Below are 21,439 nucleotides of genomic sequence, written 5' to 3' on the forward strand. Positions count from 1 at the left end.
TTTCAACTTAAATTATAATAAACTGGTTTAAAAAAAATAGCTTGTGTAACTAATAAAAAAGTTGTTTTGATGCACATTTGAGCATAACATGTAAATGTAAAGTACATTTTAAAATGAAAAGTACAGGCTTTTATGGGCTATAATGTGAACTCAACATTCAGCCTCAAAAGGTTACTAATTTTGTGATAATGACATGCCCATTATTGTGAGCTGCTTTGACTTGAAGTACGTGTTAAAGTTGCACGCTCTTTCATTTAATTTTTGTACATAATTAACACTGAAAACAAAAATAACATTTCAGGGAAAATTATATAATAAATAATTACATGGCTATTTAAATTATTTAAGACTGGATTTAGATTTTTTTTTATATATATACTGTAAAGGAATAGCAATTTTATTTTTCATTATGTAAAAGTTATTAAATTTGACCTCAAGACTGTATTATAAACATTTTATTGCATTACTTATAACATTATTAGCAGTTTTGACATGCTACTCATACTATAAAAAAAGTTAAATTCTATTTTTTGCAAGTTTTTGCATGCAGATTTGATTTATTTTTTAAGTAATTGTCATACGGAATTAATTAACAGAGAGCTGACAATACTGGGTACACAATGACTGTGTCATGATACGTGCAGTGCAAATGAAGCGAGAACTCAAGTGCAGGGAAATGGTGGTTTTAATTATAAAAACAAACAAAACAGAAACATAAATTACCCCGAGGGGAAAAACAGACTGACAGAGCAATGCAAAAACGAGGACTAGAAAACAGACATGACTTACTGCACCAAGAACATATGACAACGTGGCCGAACAGGACTGCAAACACCAGGATCATTTAAAGGAGACAAACGAGGAGGCACCAGGTGTACACGCTGAGACAATTAGGGAATAACAAGGAGGGCGGGGTCAAACAATCAGCCGGGGGAACACATGGAACAATCACAACACAAACCCATGTGCTCAGACAAGACAGTGACATCTGGTGGCCAACCAGGGCACACCCACAGGATACGTGACACTACCCCCCAACAAAGGAGCAGCTCCCAGATGCTCCACCTGCAACACTAAGAACACACAAAAACCTGAAAAATGAAAATACAAAATGTCAAGAAGGGAGGTGGGCAAGAGACAGATCAGGGGGAGGGATGGTGGGCCAGGCCCGTGCAGAGGCAGGGGGCCCGCAGACCAAGGCCGAGCAGGAGACCAGGACGGATCCGGAGGGACGGACCAGGGGGTTTCCGGCCCAACAGGAACCCCAGCGCACTGCCAGGGTGGGGCCGGAGGGACAAGCCAGGCAGTGAGTTTACGAACGGCCTCTGTGGCCGTGACAGGGCAGACAGTCAGTTCAGAAACGGCCTCTGTGGCCGTGACAGGGCAGGCAGTGAGCTCAGGAACGGTCTCTGTGGCCGTAACAGGGCAGACAGTGAGTTCAGGAACGGCCTCTGGCAGGGTAAGGAGCTCGAGTGGAGCCGGCAGGGCGAGAAGTTCGGATAGAACCGGCAAGGCGAGGAGCTCGGGTGGCGCCGGCAGGGCACGGAGTCTGGGTGGCGCCGGCAGGGCAAGGCGCTTGGGTGGCGCCGGCAGGGCGAGGCGCTTGGGTGGCGCCGACAGGGCGAGGCGCTTGGGTGGCGCCGACAGGGCGAGGAGCACGGGTGGCGCCGGCAGGGCAAGGCGCTTGGGTGGCGCCGGCAGGCCAAGGAGTCTGGGTGGCGCCGGCAGGGCGAGGCGCTTGGGTGGCGCCGGTAGGGCGAGGCGCTTGGGTGGCGCCGGCAGGGCGAGGAGCACGGGTGGCGCCGGCAGGGCGAGGAGCACGGGTGGCGCCGGCAGGGCGAGGAGCACGGGTGGCGCCGGCAGGGCGAGGAGCACGGGTGGCTCTGGCACGACCTCCTGGCCAGCAGTGAGCTCCTGGGTAGTCTCCTGGCCTTGTGGGACGGAGAAGGCCTTCCTCCGCCTCTTCCTCCGTCTCCGGGAGCGGGGCGCCGCTGCGGCATCCTCGGCCACCACTAGGGGATTGAGAGCGGGCACCGCCGCCTCGGGAGCGCTGTGAGCGGGCACCGCCGCCTCGGGAGCGCTGTGAGCGGGCACGGCCGCCTCGGGAGCGCTGTGAGCGGGCACGGCCGCCTCGGGAGCGCTGTGAGCGGGCACCGCCGCCTCGGGAGCGCTGTGAGCGGGCACCGCCGCCTCGGGAGCGCTGTGAGCGGGCACCGCCGCCTCGGGAGCGCTGTGAGCGGGCACCGCCGCCTCGGGAGCGCTGTGAGCGGGCACCGCCGCTTGGAGAAGCGTCAAAAACTCCACCAATTCCCCAAAAGTCAAGTAGTCTAGCTCCCTCATCCACTCCTCATCGAGGGGCTCATCAAGGGCAAGGTTAAAGAAGTCCTTGAGAGCCACCTCGTTGTATCCCAAACCCTCTGCTGCCTCACAAAACGTCCAGGCAAACATCCTGACGTCAGTGCCCCTCTGACGGAGAGAGTGCAGCGTCCTGACCTGGAGGATCCGTAAAAAAGTGGGGTTCCTCACGTTAGGGGCTGGAGGATGGGAAGAATCCATTCCCCGCTGAGTTCTCTGATGTCGGCCACGTTCTGTCATGATACGTGCAGTGCAAATGAAGCGAGAACTCAAGTGCAGGGAAATGGTGGTTTTAATTATAAAAACAAACAAAACAGAAACATAAATTACCCCGAGGGGAAAAACAGACTGACAGAGCAATGCAAAAACGAGGACTAGAAAACAGACATGACTTACTGCACCAAGAACATATGACAACGTGGCCGAACAGGACTGCAAACACCAGGATCATTTAAAGGAGACAAACGAGGAGGCACCAGGTGTACACGCTGAGACAATTAGGGAATAACAAGGAGGGCGGGGTCAAACAATCAGCCGGGGGAACACATGGAACAATCACAACACAAACCCATGTGCTCAGACAAGACAGTGACATCTGGTGGCCAACCAGGGCACACCCACAGGATACGTGACAGACTGAAACATAACATGGATCATTCGCAAAACAGCACGCAAGTTACTAAACCTGACAATCATAAAACAGTGTACATAAAGCAAGAAAATAGCAACTTTATCAAATATTCATGCCCCAGTTGAGTAGGTTTTTGCTTAATTTTATGACGCTGATATTAATGCCTTAATTTCTACAAGCATTAACTATAATAATAGTAATAATATATAATTTTTTTTATTTATTTTTTATTCTTGCCTGAAATAACTCATGCACACACACACTCACATATCTTCAACTTTTGAATTTCACACAGAGATCAGCCGCAGTTTTGCTTTCAACTTGTATTTATTTATTAGGATCACGAGAGAATATTCATAATTTTTTATTCATTTTATATTCATTTTCAACTACAATCTGCACTAATGTCAGTCTCAGTTGTAGAAGGTTACCTATACAACATACCATTTGTCTTTAGTATTCCTTTACTCACTATACACTTTACACGGACACTTTATCACTGACATACACTTTATTTTTATAGAATCTATACAGAATCATATTCTATTTTTATCTCATATCTATTTTTATTTTATTCTATTTTATTGCTAGTTTATTTCCATATATATGCTTACTGTACTTATTTTCTATTTGTATTTTGACAGTCGTACAATACATTTCACTACATGTCGTACTATGTATGTATATGTATGTGACAAATAAAATTTGAATTTGAATTTCATGAACTGCAAGAGAATATGATATATATTTAATGTTTATTCATGTTCATGTTTATATTTTTATTTATGTATATGTTAATATAGAACAAAAGTTTTTTTTTTTTAGAAAATTAAATGGTCCATCGTCGATCTCTGAAAGAAGTGCAACATCAGTGAGCAACAGAGCACACAGTCTGGCATGCTTGACTTGAAATATCTTCACATATTACTTATTAGAAATAACATAATGAGTAAGTAAATAAATTCCACCCACTCTTCATGATTTTGATGGTAGCTTTGAGCTCCCACCAGAATGTTCCTGGAAGGCACAGTCCAGTGGAAGTATTCATCAAAGGAGTTCACATATGAGGTCCAATGACAGTTTGTAGTAACACACGGACTTCTACAGCAGTAAAACCGCCAGCTGTGTGAAAATACGGTATTATATCAGCTCAGGTGAGTCCAAGTTTACAGATATGACCCTGGACCATTTTTTTTTTTTAAACTGAGATTTATACATCATCTGAAAGGACAATATTTGGCCGACATGCAACTATTTGAAAATCTGGAATCTGAGGGTGCAAAAAATCTAAATATTGAGAAAATCGCCTTTAAATTTGTCCAAATTAAGTTCTTAGCAATGCATATTACTAATCAAAAATGAAGTTTTGATATATTTATGGTAGGAAACTTACAAAATATCTTCATGGAACATGATCTTTAATTAATATCCTACTGATTTTTGGCATAAAAGAAAAATTTATAATTTTGACCCTTACAATGTATTGTTGGCTATTGCTACAAATATACCCCAGCGACCTATGACTGGTTTAGTGCTCCAGGGTCACATCTGAGAATCAGCGGATCAGAGCTCACCGTCTGTCCTCATAGTAGTCGTTGTGGTAGCTGCTCATTCCTGCCATCACATGTTCTGCTGGACACTCAAAGAGGAGCGCTTGGTCGAAGTCGTTGACGTAATTTGTCCAGTAACATTCTGTGCTCTGGCCAAAGGTGGCTTGGCAGCCAAAGTCCCAACGCCGGTCCTCATGGGGATTGCTGTTTTCGCTTTGTTAACATAAGTTGGCATGAAGATAAATGCAAAATTGCATATTTTAATTGCATTAATATTTATATCTAAACTTTTAAATTTCAGGAGTTTTCTAACAATTTATTACATTCATTTATTATATGTTTATAAAAGTTGAATGCATATTAATAAGCAGTACTCACCTCGTTATGGAGGATATTGACTGGCCTACAGGACAGTTAAAGTTTAGAGGCCCGTCAAAGTTGTTCTGCCAGCCTGTGTGGAGATAGACATCAAATCAATTTCAGTTTGAAATATATTCAAATATCAAATAGCACAAAAAGAAAAGCTGCAGTTCAAAAGGATCATTCATTAAAGTCACTCACCTCGTGCACGGCCCAAAAGACCAGTCAGAAACAGAAACAGAGCAACTGTCTTCATAGTGTTGAGGGATGCAAACGCGATTCGTTGTGTTTATCTACGCTGCTGCTGCTGCACAAACAGTTTTGGCAATGATTGTCAAGTGTGCTCTTTTAAATGCTTTATCACGTGACTAAATCCAGCAGTGGCCAATCATATGTTCTTTCACAGTTAATTCATACTGTATTCAAACCTTGAATGTTTGCATCTCTGTGTGTTGACGTTATTTGATACATTATGTGGTGATGTTACCTTATAAACTGTGATTACATTATAAATGTCTGCAGTGTGTTTATAATATAATACATTTCCCATATACTACCCTATTATATTATGTGAAAAGTCATGTTGGAAATTGTTGTTACACTATGAGATTACATAATATCATATTTTTTCTACATTTTTAGAAAAATATGATATTATGTAAGGAGGATTAGGACTGGCAAGCTAATCAACATCATATAAATAAATAAATAAATAAATAATTAACAGTGCCAAATCTATTAAAATTCATTCCACAATGTCCAGCACAATTGGGGTAAAAAAGGTGCATAAGATTTTTGTAGGTCTACCAATAACGCAAAAATAATATAGTACCATGAAACTTGTTTCCGCTACGGAATTTAAAAAAAATTAAATAAATGTAAAAAACAAGGTAAAAAAAAACCTTTTTATTATGATATCTTTCTCAGAATTATGAGGTATAAACTCAAAATTGCAATTTTTGCTTTTTCTCACAATTGCAATTTTTTCTATACTTTTTTTTTTAGTTGTAAAGTCAGAATTGTGAGATATAAAACAAGAAAATATCCATATCTGTTTTTCCCCTCACAACTCGACTTGATAACTCACAATGTTTATATTAGACAAAGTTGTTATGAGACCAATTTGAAACTGTGAGGAAAAAGTCACAATTACCTTTTTATTTTTATTCTGTGGCAGAAACAAGCTTCTGTATAAATGTGTCTACAAGAAAGAAAAAAAACACCACACTTGAAACCACTGAAGCCTGTAATCAAACAACCATTATCTACAACATTAACAAGCAGATTACATATTGCACATTTACAAGCTGTGCACTAAATGGAGAGTATTTTTGTATTTTATTTAGCATAAGTCACCAAGAGAGTCAGAAGTGCCACTATGGTTCCTCATATTCCTAAAAATAAATATATATATTTTTAATTGTTATAAGATTGCAGCACTTAAGTGTTTAGTCATGCTCTATTTATGACTGACAATATCTGATGTGCAAATAGATAAATGCATTACTTTAAAACATATATTTGCTCTGTGAACCCTTATCTTCAGCCCTTATCAGCATGATTCTATAAGACAATATTTCCCAACCCTGTTCCTGGAGAAAATACAACAGTACATATTTACAATATTTTCCTAATCAAACACCTCATCAGCACGCAATCCATCCATTTCACTGAAAATGTCTTTCCTTTTGACTCCACACAAATTCTGTTTGTTGGTGTAAAATCAAGTTGAGTTGCTCAAATTAAATCATGTTTGTCTCTTAAAAAAAAATTATAAAAAAAAAAAAAATTCTGTGGTAAATTAAATGGTTTCAAGTCAAAAAAATAGAATTATCTTGTTATCGTGGTTAGTTCATTTTACGGGTTCAGGTAACAATACAGCTCCTTATGGGAACAATTATATTTACTGTATAGAATACTTTTACACATAGGTAAAAATGACTAATTATAGCTTGGTTTTCCAAAACATCACAAATAATTATCTTACGATTTATGGTAGATTATGTCCTATATATTAGGTAAATTTAACTTAATTCATAGTTTATTAACTTTACATATTGAATGGAACTGAATCGACACTGAAACTGTCTTTAAATGAACAATGACACTTTTATTTTTATAGCTATTTTACAGCAGAACTGAACTCTATACAGCTGCTTTGAAACAATCTGTATTGTATAAAGCGCTATAAAGATGATGGTGAATTCATTCAACTTGATCAGAAACTCATTGTAGAGATTAAAGTACAACTTGCTTGCTACTAGCGGTGGCATTTTCAGACGCACAGCAATAGTTTGTAGTTTACAGTAACGTTTATATAAAAGTGTTATATTTATAATTACTGTTCCTTGCCTCCAGTACACTTATGCATTAGATTTCAGATAATTCCATGCATACAGAAATGTCATCATTTATGAAGAGTTTACACATTGCATACTGCAATATCCTCCTGACTACCAGGAAATATTTAGTTTTGTGCATTTAGTATTTTGTCATGTCATTACATTGTTTAGAGCGTAAGAAAAATGAATAATGAACAATTTTGAAAAATGATATTTTATTCATATGTTATGCCATGTCTGTAGAGGACATGGGGACTTTAAAAAGTCCTGTTAAAAAAAATAAATAAAAAAAAAAGACACGAAAAGGCAAAAACAGTGGGATTTTTGTTTTAATCTCAAATAATTATGATTTTTTTATACTAAACTTTATATAAAGAAGACTAATATTACTTATGAAAGATATTTTTAAAAAAACGTTTTTCTTTACGCAAAATGTGTGAGAAATTACCATAAATTATTTTTTCCATGATATGCAATGTATCTATAAACTGTATCTAATTTGCATATAAATGTGTTTTTGGGGCAACATAGAATGAACAAATAAGTGCAATAATGGGAGTAATAATTAGCAAGATTATAATTTTTTCTCTATTAATTTGTTGTATCTTTCAAAATGTGTAATAAACATGCTTTAAGTCCTGGTGTCCTCTAAAGTGGACATGTATGAAATCAATGTCCTGTTTCATAACAGAAGGTTATATTTTGATTTGAAACCCCATAACATTTTCCTTAGATGTTGATTTATGACAAACAATTTGAAAATTAGTCAGATTTAAATAATAATTACAAAATATTATCATTTCCATAAGGGTGTTACACTTGATCATTAAATTAATGTGAGCCATTTTTAAAGAGCAAGGAGAGGTAGTGGTCATGGTGAAACATCCGATCATTTGGTATCTCTGAAAAGCCCTGAATGTGCTCTGTCCAGGACATCCAGACTTAAAACTGTGACATGTAACGTCTCAGAGAAATCACTAAAAAAATGTCCTCTACAGAGGACAAAAATCCATTGCTGGTAGCGGTTGCATGGTAATATGACATTCCAGACAGCTGTATTTAGCTGTATTGAGTTGCATTCAGCAGATCCTGGTAAATAAAGGACGCCATCTGGGTTTCCATGCATACGGAAAATTTGGATACTATGCACAGTATTCATACTGGAACTGATAAGTATGATAATATGCCATTTCAAACACTGCCATAGTCCCATTTGTGTAAAGGTAATTTAGGTTCCAGCTCTACAGATGGACGGACAGACAGACAGACTCCTGGATGAGGAAGGAGCATCAATAGCAGAACAAATGAGGCCTGGTTTCCGATAGCCTGTGGGGAAAGAGATTGGAGTTTTTCTGTGCTTTTAATCAATGTTTATACTTAGATCTGGATCAATCAGTCGACCTTCAGTGTGTTTGAGATCCTCTCCTGGAAATAACACACTCGCCTCTTCACACTGCAGGTGACGTCTTATTAGGGGAAATTAACGCTGTGTCACTCTCTGGTCTTCATCCGCACAAAAATGGGTTTCAAATGGCCTAAAAGGGATTCACACGAGTTAATCAAACATACAGGGTGTACAAAAATGATCAAACTAGAATCATATAGTTAAGACTGAATTAGCCTCATTTAAGGCCTGATTTATATACTTCGTATTCTTGTGATGCTTCACTGTTCACTGTATTGATTCAGATTTGGCTTCATTTGGAAATATTTTCGTTAACGGAGGAAAAAAAGATGACATAACTGCCAACACTGTCTAAAATGTAAGTCACTCAATTGTACCTTGTTTAACTGTTATATAAAAGCAATATGTGACCCTGGACCACAAAACCAGTCATAAGGGTCAGTTTTTTAAAATTGAGATTCATACATCATCTGGAAGCTGAATAAAGCTGAATAAGCTTTCCATTGATGTTGTAACGGAGCCGACGAGACGTGAGGCGAGCGGATCCAAGTGCAAGCTTTTATTAATAAACAGTCAAATCACAGGCAGGGTCAAGCAACAGCAAACGGGTATGGCACAGGCAAGAGTGCTTGACAAGAGGGGTAATCCAATAACGTGAGCAGTAGTCCAGGCAGGAGCAAACAGAGTACAAACCGACAAGACAGAAGAGAGATCCAAGGCAGGCTAAACTTCAGGGCTGGCAGAACAGACAATAAAAGAGATACACAGGCTAGGATAAAGATACAAATGACTCATGAAATAAACTAGACAAAGACTAAACTTAGAAAACACGGAAGGGCTCTGTAGATTAGCTATCACTGGGAGAACGATAAACGCTAGACAATACTTAGCGACTAAAGCAGGATCTGAGTGTGTTTTATATAGTGAGTGTAATAGCTTTCAGGTGAGTGAGTGATTGAGACAGCTGTGCGTACTTAGTGCAATGAATGATGGGAAATGCAGTCCAGAGTAATATGTAACATTCTGTGTGGTGTGAGAGTCAATATGATGGAAGAGTGAACTCTGATGGCGAGTGGACGGAAGACCACGAGCCGGATTCGTGACAAGTGTATGGTTTGTTAGGATAGGAAAATATTTGGCTGAGATACAACTATTTGGAAATCTGGAATCTGAGGGTGTCAAAAAAATCTAAATATTGAGAAAATCTCCTTTAAAGTTGTTCAAATGAAGTTCTTAGCAATGCATATTACTAATCAATAATGAAGTTTTGATATATTTACGGTAGGACATTTACTAAATATCTTCGTGGAACATGATCTTTATTTAATATCCTAATGATTTTTGGCATAAAAGAGAAATGGATAATTTTGACCCATACAGTGTATTGTTGGCTAATGGCTATTGCTACAGATATACCCCAGCGACCTAAGACTGCTTTTGTGCTCCAGAGTCACAAATTACACTCGCAAATGTGATTAACAACAACTGCACACTTGCTTGTGTTATTGCCTAAACATTGCTTTTAAAATTTCAATATGACTTGGAGGAAAAAGGATGTAGAACGGCAATACAAATTTGAATGAAAGGACACAGAATTCAAATTAAACAAACAAAAATCATATAACTAAATGTTAAACTTTCTCTAGATAGAATGACAGACTGGTAGACGGACGGCTAGAACAATAGATGGATGGAATTATAGATAAAACGATAGAACTATAGTCGGTCGGTCGGTCGGACGGACGGACGGACGGACGGACGGACGGACGGACGGACGGACAGATAGATAGATAGATAGATAGATAGATAGATAGATAGAGACATGTAGGTATTTCATCAAAGATTCCTGTTATTGCATATTTTCTGTATCCAGAACACCCAGATGATCTACTACAGCCACTATTTTTGACCGCTAAAAGTGAATTTTACACAAAATTTTAATAAAAATAGAAAATCTTTTATTTCTGAGATAACAAACGAATGCAATATACATGCAGCCAGTAGCACACTACACAATATCGCACACTACTCTCTGAAACATTATTTTAATGCCTAAACTATAAAGTATTCTTTAGTACTAAGCCATTCCATGCTTAAGACCATGCATGCTAAATATTTTCCTACTATGCACAGTATACATACACTGCATACTACACACCTGAGTATCTGCCTTAAAAAATAGGGAACCACCAGTTGAAAGAATGCAAAGAGAGAGGGCTAATCTTTTTTTACATGACCCAGTTTATGAAAACAGTGACAGCGGTGGAGACAGAACTGGGTCTGGACACTAATTTTTTAATCAGTTCTGAGGGTGCAAAAATAAGAGAACAAGAATGATTCAGATCACTCCCATTATTACAGTCCATATGAATTTGCCTCGCACAAAAGCAGCATTAGCGATGAAACCCCTGCATGAATTATGGAAATAGCAAGCAGAATATTCCAAAATAGGGGCTTTTTGTTGGGCAGAGCTGGACAAATATTAATTTAGCTCATGAACAGTGACTATTTAAACAGCCAGTCAGTCATTTGAATTAAGTAAATATTAGCAGGAAGGAATATCAGCAAATCGCAAAGATAATATGTTCTTCATATAACTTCATATCACTTTCCCTCACCTACTACGTTACACTCACACACACACACACACACTCACACACTCTCACACACACACACACACACACACACACACTCACACACACACAGTCTGGTCAGCTATCCTTGTAGGGACTCCTACCCCTTACAGGAAACTTTCTGCAGTTTTACTTTCTAAAAAAAAAAAACTCAATCTGTATGATTTATAAGCTTTTGTACCCATGAGGACCTCAATTTAGAACCCAGCCATGACACGAGTCCCCATAGGTCTGTGTGTATTCAGGTTTATGTCCCCACCAGGATATATAAACCTGTACACACACACACACACACTTTTCAATTATGATAGAGATTAATATGGTTTTTAAACTGATGGTAATTTAATGCTATTTTAATATGTTCTATCATCTAGTCCTAACACTCACATAAACATTTCTGCATTTTCATGAAGTCATTATTTATGTGGTTATTAAAATGTTTTCTCATGGGAATCATCGGCTGCTCAACACAGTGCAGCTCATTTCAGATTTTACCATCCTTGTGGGAATATCTGGTCACATACGAAGTGAAATACTGGCAAAACACACACAGGTTTACTTCTAAAATTTAATGAATATCATAAACTTCTATTGTTTAGACAGACAGACAGACAGACAGACAGAGCTACTTTTGGAGACAAGAAGTGTAGATACACAGACCTGAGCTGTGTGTGTGCTGCATGAACTCAGGCATCATGACTGGTGTTATGCAACACACACAGCACAGTTTTCTAAGAGAGCGAGGTCACACTGCTCGTGTTGATGCTTGTGGACCCACACATCTCCTCCAATCAATCACATGGAGCCGCAGCGCCGGGAGACAGTCTTTCCCGAACGCCACACACATCAGCGCTCGTGCACTCTCACCATCACACTGTACCTGACCATCACATCACAAAACACTGTCTTACACACTGTACCTGGCCATCACATTCACATCACAAAACACTGGCTTACACACTGTACCTGACCATCACATTCACATCACAAAACACTGGCTTAGAGCAGCTCAGACAGGACTGAGCTCTACCAGTGATCCAGCAGTCAAGCAAGAAACAACAAGTTCATTCTGACATTTTACACACAACATGGTCAGTTTGGGGACTTTTGCTCTGCTGACAAAAATAGTGGGATCAACTGACTTGGTCCAACAAGGATCAAACCACCTTCCATCACCCTAGTAAATTCCTGTATGACTTATCAGCAAAGTATCAATGATTTAAATTAAAGTGAAGAACACAAAAGCTGATAAATACACGATGCAATGGGAGTTAATCTGCTGCTGTTACTACATAATCACCGGTTCACTTACGCATACATGCATGTGTGTTTGTGTGTGTGTGTGTGTGTGTGTGTGTGTGTGTATGTCTTTTTTAGAGCCTCTAACTGCTGCTGAAAGTGTCACTTCTGATCAAGCATAGCAGAGAACTGTGAAGAGAGGAAATTGCAGAAGGAAATAAAGGGAAAGAAAGCTGTGGACGGAGAAACAAACACAAGCCCAAATAAAGCAGATCACACAATAATGCAGTTCAAAGCAGTCACCTGTCAGAAAGTGAGAAATTGTCCTTTTAGTCTGATTCTCTTCCTCTGTGTCTTTTTCGAGTTGGTTTACAATAATTTACTCTGTAAATGATTGTGAGAATTTCATTTTTAAAGGTGCTATATATCATACACACATGACAGATGACAGTTAAATTACACGGCAGTCAGTTCCTGTTGAAATATGGCAAATTCTGGCATCGATTGAAATACTAGTGTGCTCTATATATATACAGACAGATAGACAGATAATTTTATTTGTGTATTTTTTCCATTCATTCATTCATTGTTGCATAAACAATGCATAAAATAAAGTAGTACATTAAATAAAGTGCATGTTTTAAAAGTAATGAAAATATGTGAGAATAAAGAATGCATATTTGCTACATTCACACTACCATTAAAAAGTTGGGGACCGTTAAGATTTTAAAAGTTTAAAAATAAGCGTCTTCTGCTCACTACTGCTACATTTATTTGATTAAAAATGCAGTAAAATCAGTAATATTGTGAAATATTATTATAATTTAAAATGGCTGTTTTCCATGTGAATATCAGTTAAACTGTAATTTATTTCTGTGATCTGCAGCTGTATTTTCAGCATCAGTCTTCAGTGTCACATGATCTTCAGAAATCATTATAATATACTGATTTACTGCTCAAGAAATATTTCTGATTATTATCAATGTTGAACACAGTTGTGCTGCTAAATCTTGGTGTGGAAACCATCATACCTTTTCATTTTCAGGATTCTTTGATGAACAGAAAGTTCAAAAGAAAAATGACCGTGATCAAAAGTGCAAATAGCAGCAGTGTGTTATTGCCTGAAGCACCAGTCAAAAAAAGCAGCTCCTGCATGTTATTCAAGTAAATCAAACATGTGTCCCACCAGATTATACTGCTTGGTCAAAATAAAGTTGGAGAGCCACGGTGTAGATGTTCTGGTCCATTATGGAGACACAAATGGCTGGTTTGTGTGAAGAAAACAGCAATGCATTAAAAATGGACAGAAATTATGTTATGAAATCAAGAGTGTTTATGAAAACAATGAAGGTCTAGTTTTATTTTTGCAATGCATTTGAAGTTGGAATGTGATGTTGGTCATGTCCATTGAATGCCATGTCTGACGTGCTTCAATTTAACACGCTTATCTAAACACTTCTCTCCCCCGAGTCTTTAGAAGCGAGTCCTGCAGGCTGGATCAAATCTCTCTCCAGCATCTGTACAGAGGCACAAAGGCTAATGCCTCAAACAGATGGCTTCACTAACTCTGCGGAAGACAGATGTACATGTCGTAATATGTCAATCGGGTGACTCGAAACAAAACAAGAAATTCATATTCAATAAACATGACTTTTATTTTTTAGTTGGATGTTTTGAAATAAGGGCTGCGTTCAGAAATACTGCTGTTGTTCATGTAATTGGTTCTAAATTTCCTGCACAAATGTCAGCCGGCTACCATTTTTTCATAGGTCACCTGACCCTGTCATGTCATGTCAGTGTAACTTGATCAATGTTGTTATTAAAGGTGATATATATCATGCACACATGACAGCAAAATTACACAGCATTCAGTCCCTGCTGAAACATGGGAAAATACTAGTGCACAGTTGGGTTGAATAAAAAAAATAAAATAAAACATAAATAAATAAATAAATATATAAATATATATAATATACTGTATATTTATACTTAAATATTTGGGATTTGACTATGAAAAGAGATTTGATTATGTTTGAGCTCTTCAAAGAAAATACCTGCATGCAATGTCGTAGTTGTGCCGTCAGTTAAGGCATGAAGTTACCAAAAAGGCGATTAAAGCAGCCTTAAAACTGTGTGCATGCATGCAATATGTTATATATGCGTCACATTTAAATGGTCTCTGAACTGGTTTTAAAAACTGTCCTGAGGCACCCCAACACTGTCTGCCTCATCTAAAACACCGATTCAACTCGTCCGCTCATTAGTTGAGACTTTAAGACCTGAAATGGGTCAGAAAAGGTAAAGAGATTTGTGAGAAAATAAGATGCGTGTCAGATCCACGTTCAGCAGCAGAAGCTTTTAAAGTAGAAGCAATAAAGCAGAAAGCAATAGAAAGCTTTTAAAGCAGAAGCAATAGCAGGCAAATAAGCTAATAACCAGCTGCTGTGATGTCTATTAATCCAAGAACAAAAGATAAAAGAGGAAATCAATAACTTTTATAGCTTTAACGGGTTCATCTATATTTAATTTAGAATTTAGTGTTTGAAAACGATTAATTTTCTGTATATTTCTGCTTAAGGGCACAGGTGGCTAAATGTGTCATTTATTATAATGGGTTCATTAAATGTTCACTTAAATGTTAGAAGTTAGGTTTAATAAATGTTAAAATTGATAGGTCTCAATTATACTACTAATAGGAAATATTGATATTTCCTATTAGTAGTATAATATTTTATAGAGACATATTGATATCAGTGATGCTGGCCTTCAATCATAAAAAAGATGCCATTAAATACATTTTTTTAATATTCTGTCTTTATGTTGTTTGTACATTTGAAGATTGAATGTGATATTATTGCAATATAAAAGCATATTTAAAAACTTTAATGTTACATGGGATTAATCTCGATTAATTTTAGAAAAATGTGCGATTAATTAGTAAAAAATGTTTAATCGATTGACAGCACTAATATATATATATATACACTCACCTAAAGGATTATTAGGAACACCTGTTCAATTTCTCATTAATGCAATTATCTAATCAACCAATCACATGGCAGTTGCTTCAATGCATTTAGGGGTGTGGTCCTGGTCAAGACAATCTCCTGAACTCCAAACTGAATGTCAGAATGGGAAAGAAAGGTGATTTAAGCAATTTTGAGCGTGGCATTGTTGTTGGTGCCAGACGGGCCGGTCTGAGTATTTCACAATCTGCTCAGTTACTGGGATTTTCACGCACGACCATTTCTAGGGTTTACAAAGAATGGTGTGAAAAGGGAAAAACATCCAGTATGCGGCAGTCCTGTGGGCGAAAATGCCTTGTTGATGCTAGAGGTCAGAGGAGAATGGGCCGACTGATTCAAGCTGATAGAAGAGCAACTTTGACTGAAATAACCACTCGTTACAACCGAGGTATGCAGCAAAGCATTTGTGAAGCCACAACACGCACAACCTTGAGGCAGATGGGCTACAACAGCAGAAGACCCCACCGGGTACCACTCATCTCCACTACAAATAGGAAAAAGAGGCTACAATTTGCACGAGCTCACCAAAATTGGACGGTTGAAGACTGGAAAAATGTTGCCTGGTCTGATGAGTCTCGATTTCTGTTGAGACATTCAGATGGTAGAGTCAGAATTTGGCGTAAACAGAATGAGAACATGGATCCATCATGCCTTGTTACCACTGTGCAGGCTGGTGGTGGTGGTGTAATGGTGTGGGGGATGTTTTCTTGGCACACTTTAGGCCCCTTAGTGCCAATTGGGCATCGTTTATGATTATTATCAATGTTGAAAACAGTTGTGAACAGCATTTATTTGAAATAGAAATCTTTTGTAACATTATAAATGTCTTTACTGTCACTTTTGATCAATTTAATGCATCAGTTCATAATTTTATATATCTGTTTTAAAGTTGGTGCACTGTATGTGTGTGCATATATATATATATATATATTATATTGCCAAAGTATTGGGTCACCCCCTTCTAATGAACATGTTTGACTACTTTAGTAATTTCTACGAGTACAAATCTTAATGTTAAAGCATATAATGATATTCTAGGGAATTGTGTGCTTCTAATTGTATAGCAACAGTTTGGACAGAACCCTTTTCTATTCTAACATGACAGTGTCTCTGTGTATAAGACACAGTTCAGAAAGACATGATTGATTGAGTCAGTGTGGAAGAACTTGACTGGTCTGCAGAAACCCAGCTGAACACCTCTGGTGTGACTTTAAATGCAGACCTTGAGCCAAAAACTCATCCGTGCATGCAAAAAAGTACATACTGTACGCAGTATGCAATATACTGAAATACTATAAATAATGTGCTATTCTCAACATATGAACATCTGTTGTATCCTAACAGCTTCACCCACTGTCATTATGACATCATGAGACTCAAAACATATGAAGATGATGTAATTGTGCTGTGAATATCTTGAAGGAGCCGACAAGACGAGCCAAAGCCTTTAAAGCACAGCAGGTGCTGCATGAATAAAAGAATGCATATTCATGAACATTAGCATTCATTTGCATACATTGATACATCCTGCATCAAATTAAGGTCAGTTTAAAGCAGTCTAGAGGTCAAACACCTAGAGCCGTAATAAGAGTTTAACATTTTAACCAGAGTTATGCTTAAGGCTAGGTTTTAATATATTCACAGCGTTAGAGAAAACACTTTGAAACTGAACCTTGCCAAACTACTGGCTACGCATAATTTAATCTAGCTAAAACAAACTGATGGTTTCTGATGTTCGATTTAACTCAATCTGATATGCAGAGACAATTAGAAGTCCATTTGTAGGTCAATTCAGCTCAAACAATGACATGGAGTTTAATGTAGGACTCTTCGGGAAACCCGTCTGAAAACATCATTTTTGCAAGCTTTTTGGTGATATCAGCTGCACAGAAATGACACATTTCACCGTTAAACTACAAGCTACTGAAACTAGTTACATTAACACATGGGGTAATTATATTTAGGGACAAATAAACTGATATTAAAATAAAGATGATCGTTCTTGAAAACTATGGAAGCTTGTTTTTTCCACAAGACAAAAAAAAAAAAAATCGCGCAATTCTGACTTTTTCTCAAAAAAGTTTAAATCTTGCAAATCTGAGAAAAAAAGTCAGAATTGTGAGATTAAAAAAAGTAAATTTCCTAGATTTTTTTTTATTATTTAGGGGGGGTGGGGTGCAAGATGTAAAATATGAATTCAGAGGAAAAAAAATATAATATCACTCTGCAATTGCCAGAAAAAAGTCAGAATTGTGAGATAAAAGTTTTATTCCATGGCAGAAAAAAAATTGTGAGATGAAAAAGAACTAAAAATTTACAGAGAAAAAAAAATCAACATTTTAATAATTAAAAAAAAAATTATTAGTAAATTATTAGTAATTGCAAGAAGAAAAAAGGCTCAATTGCAATAAGTTGCAATTGTCTTTTTAATTATTTTTATTCTGTGGCAGAAAGCAACTTATTTTTATTATTTGTGGAAACCGTGGTACTTTTTTCAGAATTCTTTGATGAATTGAAAGTTCAAAAGAATATTAGTTTGCATTAATTTGAAAAAGAAATCTTTTATGACATTATAAATATTTTCATTGTATAACTGAAATGTCTTATATAATCATGCACAGAGAAATACTGATGTCAGAAGTTGGATGTCCAATCAAAATCTGCTGTATTGTGGAACAAATTCATCTGTCACTTGTCAAATTAGGTGTCAGCATGGGGAAAATGTCCGAAATGTCTAATAAAATATGTAAAATACACATTAAAAATGCATCTACGGTCACTTTTGGTCAATGCAATGCATGCTTCATGACCAAAAAGTGTCGTCTGGCACTTGTTTGAAGCTCATCAAATTGTAGATGTCAGTAAGGGGAAATGCCTGAAAACATCTAATACAATAATCAGTCATTTGTTTAAAATAATCAACAGGTGTTTCACATATTTTTAACTAAGGGAGCGTATATCCTAACTGAAGGATCATGTGACACTGAAGACTGGAGTAATGATGCTGAAAATACAGCTGCACGTCACAGAAATAAATTACAGTTTAACAAATATTCACATAGGAAATAGCTATATCAAATTGTAATAACACTACACATTTTTACTGTATTTTTGATTAGATAAATGAAGCCCTGCTAAGCATAAAAGCCACAAAATTTGAACAATTGTACATTAACAGCAAAAAACAACAATATTACTTGCATGTATTTTTAATAAAACAATGTAATACTGGATATAAGGCATCATAAAACACTGCAGCATAGTAGATGACTGAATCAGTTTTGGGGGAATTCTTTGAAAAGAACCTTTGAACTGAAACACAGAAATGAATCAAGTCTATCAGATATCATTAGAGCGTTGACATTTTAGCACAAATTCATCTGTCACTTTGTTCAAACGACTTAAATCAAAAATCAGGAACACTATTTACGGTAAAACAGCATGCAACCCACGTGCAAGTTCATTTGATAATGTTAGTTATTTTAGAATTAAATTTAAAATTTATGCTTGAAATTAGATGATAATTACCTGACTATATAAATGCACATATTATTTTGAACAAGTGAAAAGCACCAATAACAATATTCTAATCTAACCAATCATGGACTTGTGTGACGTGTCTTCATGAGATAAACTACATTAACGCTAAATGTGTTGGGTCAAATAAATCTCAGTTCTAGAGCAAAACTTACTGAGAAACACAAAACAACACCTAAAACTGAAAGTAAAATTAAAACTACACACTATTTTTTTTTATATAAAATAAACATAAAATAAAATATTTAAAAAAATTCAGTTAGGTTCTAAGGCAACACTTTTTATTTTAATTTAGTTTAACTTGATACACTAATAATGAAAAAAAAATAAGAACTGCTAAAAATGACAATAATAAAAACTAAATAAAATAATAAAACTAAAATATATAAAGATAAAAATTGATTTTAAATATTAATACAAATAAAAAATATATAATATTATGTTTAAATTTCTCAGTGGTGACTAAAATACCACTCACTGGAACAAAAGTCACTGTAAATAAAACACATCTGTGGAGCTTAAAGTTTCTCCTACGACACCAAGCTGTAAAACTTAGTTTTTTCTGCATTGCTCTATAAATTAAAGTGCAGAACACTTCAGATGTGACACTGTGACTGCAGTTTTATCCAGACGGATGATTTATTATCGCAGAGGGCAGCCGGCCCATCGTTAATGCTCTTCACAAACGTCAGCACATAAATCTTCGTTACTCTAATGAGATTCTCAGACTTTGCCATGTTGCCGTCGCCACATACGTCTAATGTTGGTCAACCTGCTGTTGCTAAGTTACCAGAGCATCAGCAGTCGTACGCTGACACTGGTTTCCTCATGCAAACACAGCGTATGATGCTGATTGTGAGCTGGAAACCCAACGGTCTGAGGATCAAACCCCAGAAAGCCTGAGTTCAGTCAATCTTCAGAGTATTGCAGTCGCTTTGTGTCTAATAAATATCCAGAAACTGCTCTAGTTCATTGCTTCTTCAATTAGAACTGATGTGCTTCACCAGCTAAAATATTATAAAAAATATTCAATCATTATATTGGATTATCAAATAATATGCATTTCTATAGCTATTTAAAATAAGAAATATTTTGGGATCTAACTTTTGGCAAAAAAAAAAAAATTTTATTATGAAATATTTATGCCTAAATTCAAGATTTATGTATTTATCTACACGAATTGCATGTAAAATTTCCATCCATTTGGATTACACAACTAATAAACTCAATGTGATGCATATTTGTCAGTCATATACACACACACCATTTTCTTGAGTGCAGAAATTTCATTATATATATATATATATATATATATATATATATATATATATATACACATATATGCACTTTCTGTACTCAAGAAAATTACTTTAATTTGCATTTATTTGATAAAATTTCTTAGAATCTGCATAAATCTGTTCCTTGTGAAAACAATTACATTTATTCAGTTAAAAATAATGAACATGGTTAAATATGGCTATCGATGGAACATTCATTTAGTTGAAATGTATGCAAATTGAAACAAAAGCAATTGGATTTATTGATGATAAATGTATAAACCTGGTAATTGTGTATTTAAACCACATTCAGTTTATTAGTACTATATACGACTGACATACACTCTTAAAAATAAAGGTGCTTCATGATGCCATAGAAGAACCTTTTTGTCTAAATGGTTCCATAAAGAACCTTCAACATCTGAAGAACCTTTCTGTTTCACAAAAAACATAAATATATATAATCTGTTTCTTCAGATTATAAAAAGGTAAGAAAGAGATGGTTCTTTGACTGAATGGTTCTTCTATGGCATCGCTGTGGAGAACCTTTTAAAGCATCGTTATTTTTAAGAGTGTATATGTGTCACATTAAGTTTATTAGTTTATGCCAAAACTGCGTAACCCAATTGATGGAAATGTTTAATGCAATTCAAATACATAAATCGTAAATGTATAAATAAATGCAACAAAATAAGTGCATATTGTGACTTGAAATGAACATCGTAATATAAAATGCTGGTCATTACACAAATGATACACAGCCTACTCATCTTATTAATAAAAAAATAATGTTTGTGGCTTCAAAGTTGAGCAATTCTGATTTCAGCTTCAGTCTGAAGCACATGTGAAGAAAAGAATAACAGTTTTTTTCTTTTCCATCTTTTTTCTTCAACAAGTCTGATGAAAGAGGGAGAAACAAAGAGAGTCGAGGCAGTTTGATATGTGCAGACATTTTTTTTTTTAAATACTGTGATTTTGTATTCAGTTTGTGACAATACTATGACAATTGCATGAGAACATCTCCAGATTCACTTCATCACAGAAAGCATTTAAAGCATCGTTAAAGTAAATACTCATAAACATG

At 36.6% G+C, this 21,439-nt stretch overlaps 1 protein-coding gene across 1 annotated transcript; it reads right to left on the reverse strand.

The window, feature by feature from the left end:
* Window positions 1-3,815: 3,815 nt before the first annotated feature.
* Window positions 3,816-5,282, reverse strand: LOC306843055 (hemagglutinin/amebocyte aggregation factor-like; the record flags this gene model as incomplete). The annotated part of the gene is made up of 5 exons (XM_079374290.1): window positions 5,098-5,282; window positions 4,915-4,987; window positions 4,561-4,749; window positions 3,959-4,108; window positions 3,816-3,837 (listed from the first exon to the last, which is right to left on the reverse strand). The coding sequence occupies exons 1-5, from the start codon at window positions 5,150-5,152 to the stop codon at window positions 3,816-3,818; spliced, it is 489 nt and encodes a 162-aa protein (XP_079230416.1). The 5' UTR covers window positions 5,153-5,282.
* Between the last annotated feature and the right edge of the window lie 16,157 nt (window positions 5,283-21,439).

The sequence above is a fragment of the Barbus barbus genome (assembly GCF_936440315.1).
Source record: "Barbus barbus genome assembly, chromosome: 23".
Classification (NCBI taxonomy): Eukaryota; Metazoa; Chordata; class Actinopteri; order Cypriniformes; family Cyprinidae; genus Barbus; species Barbus barbus.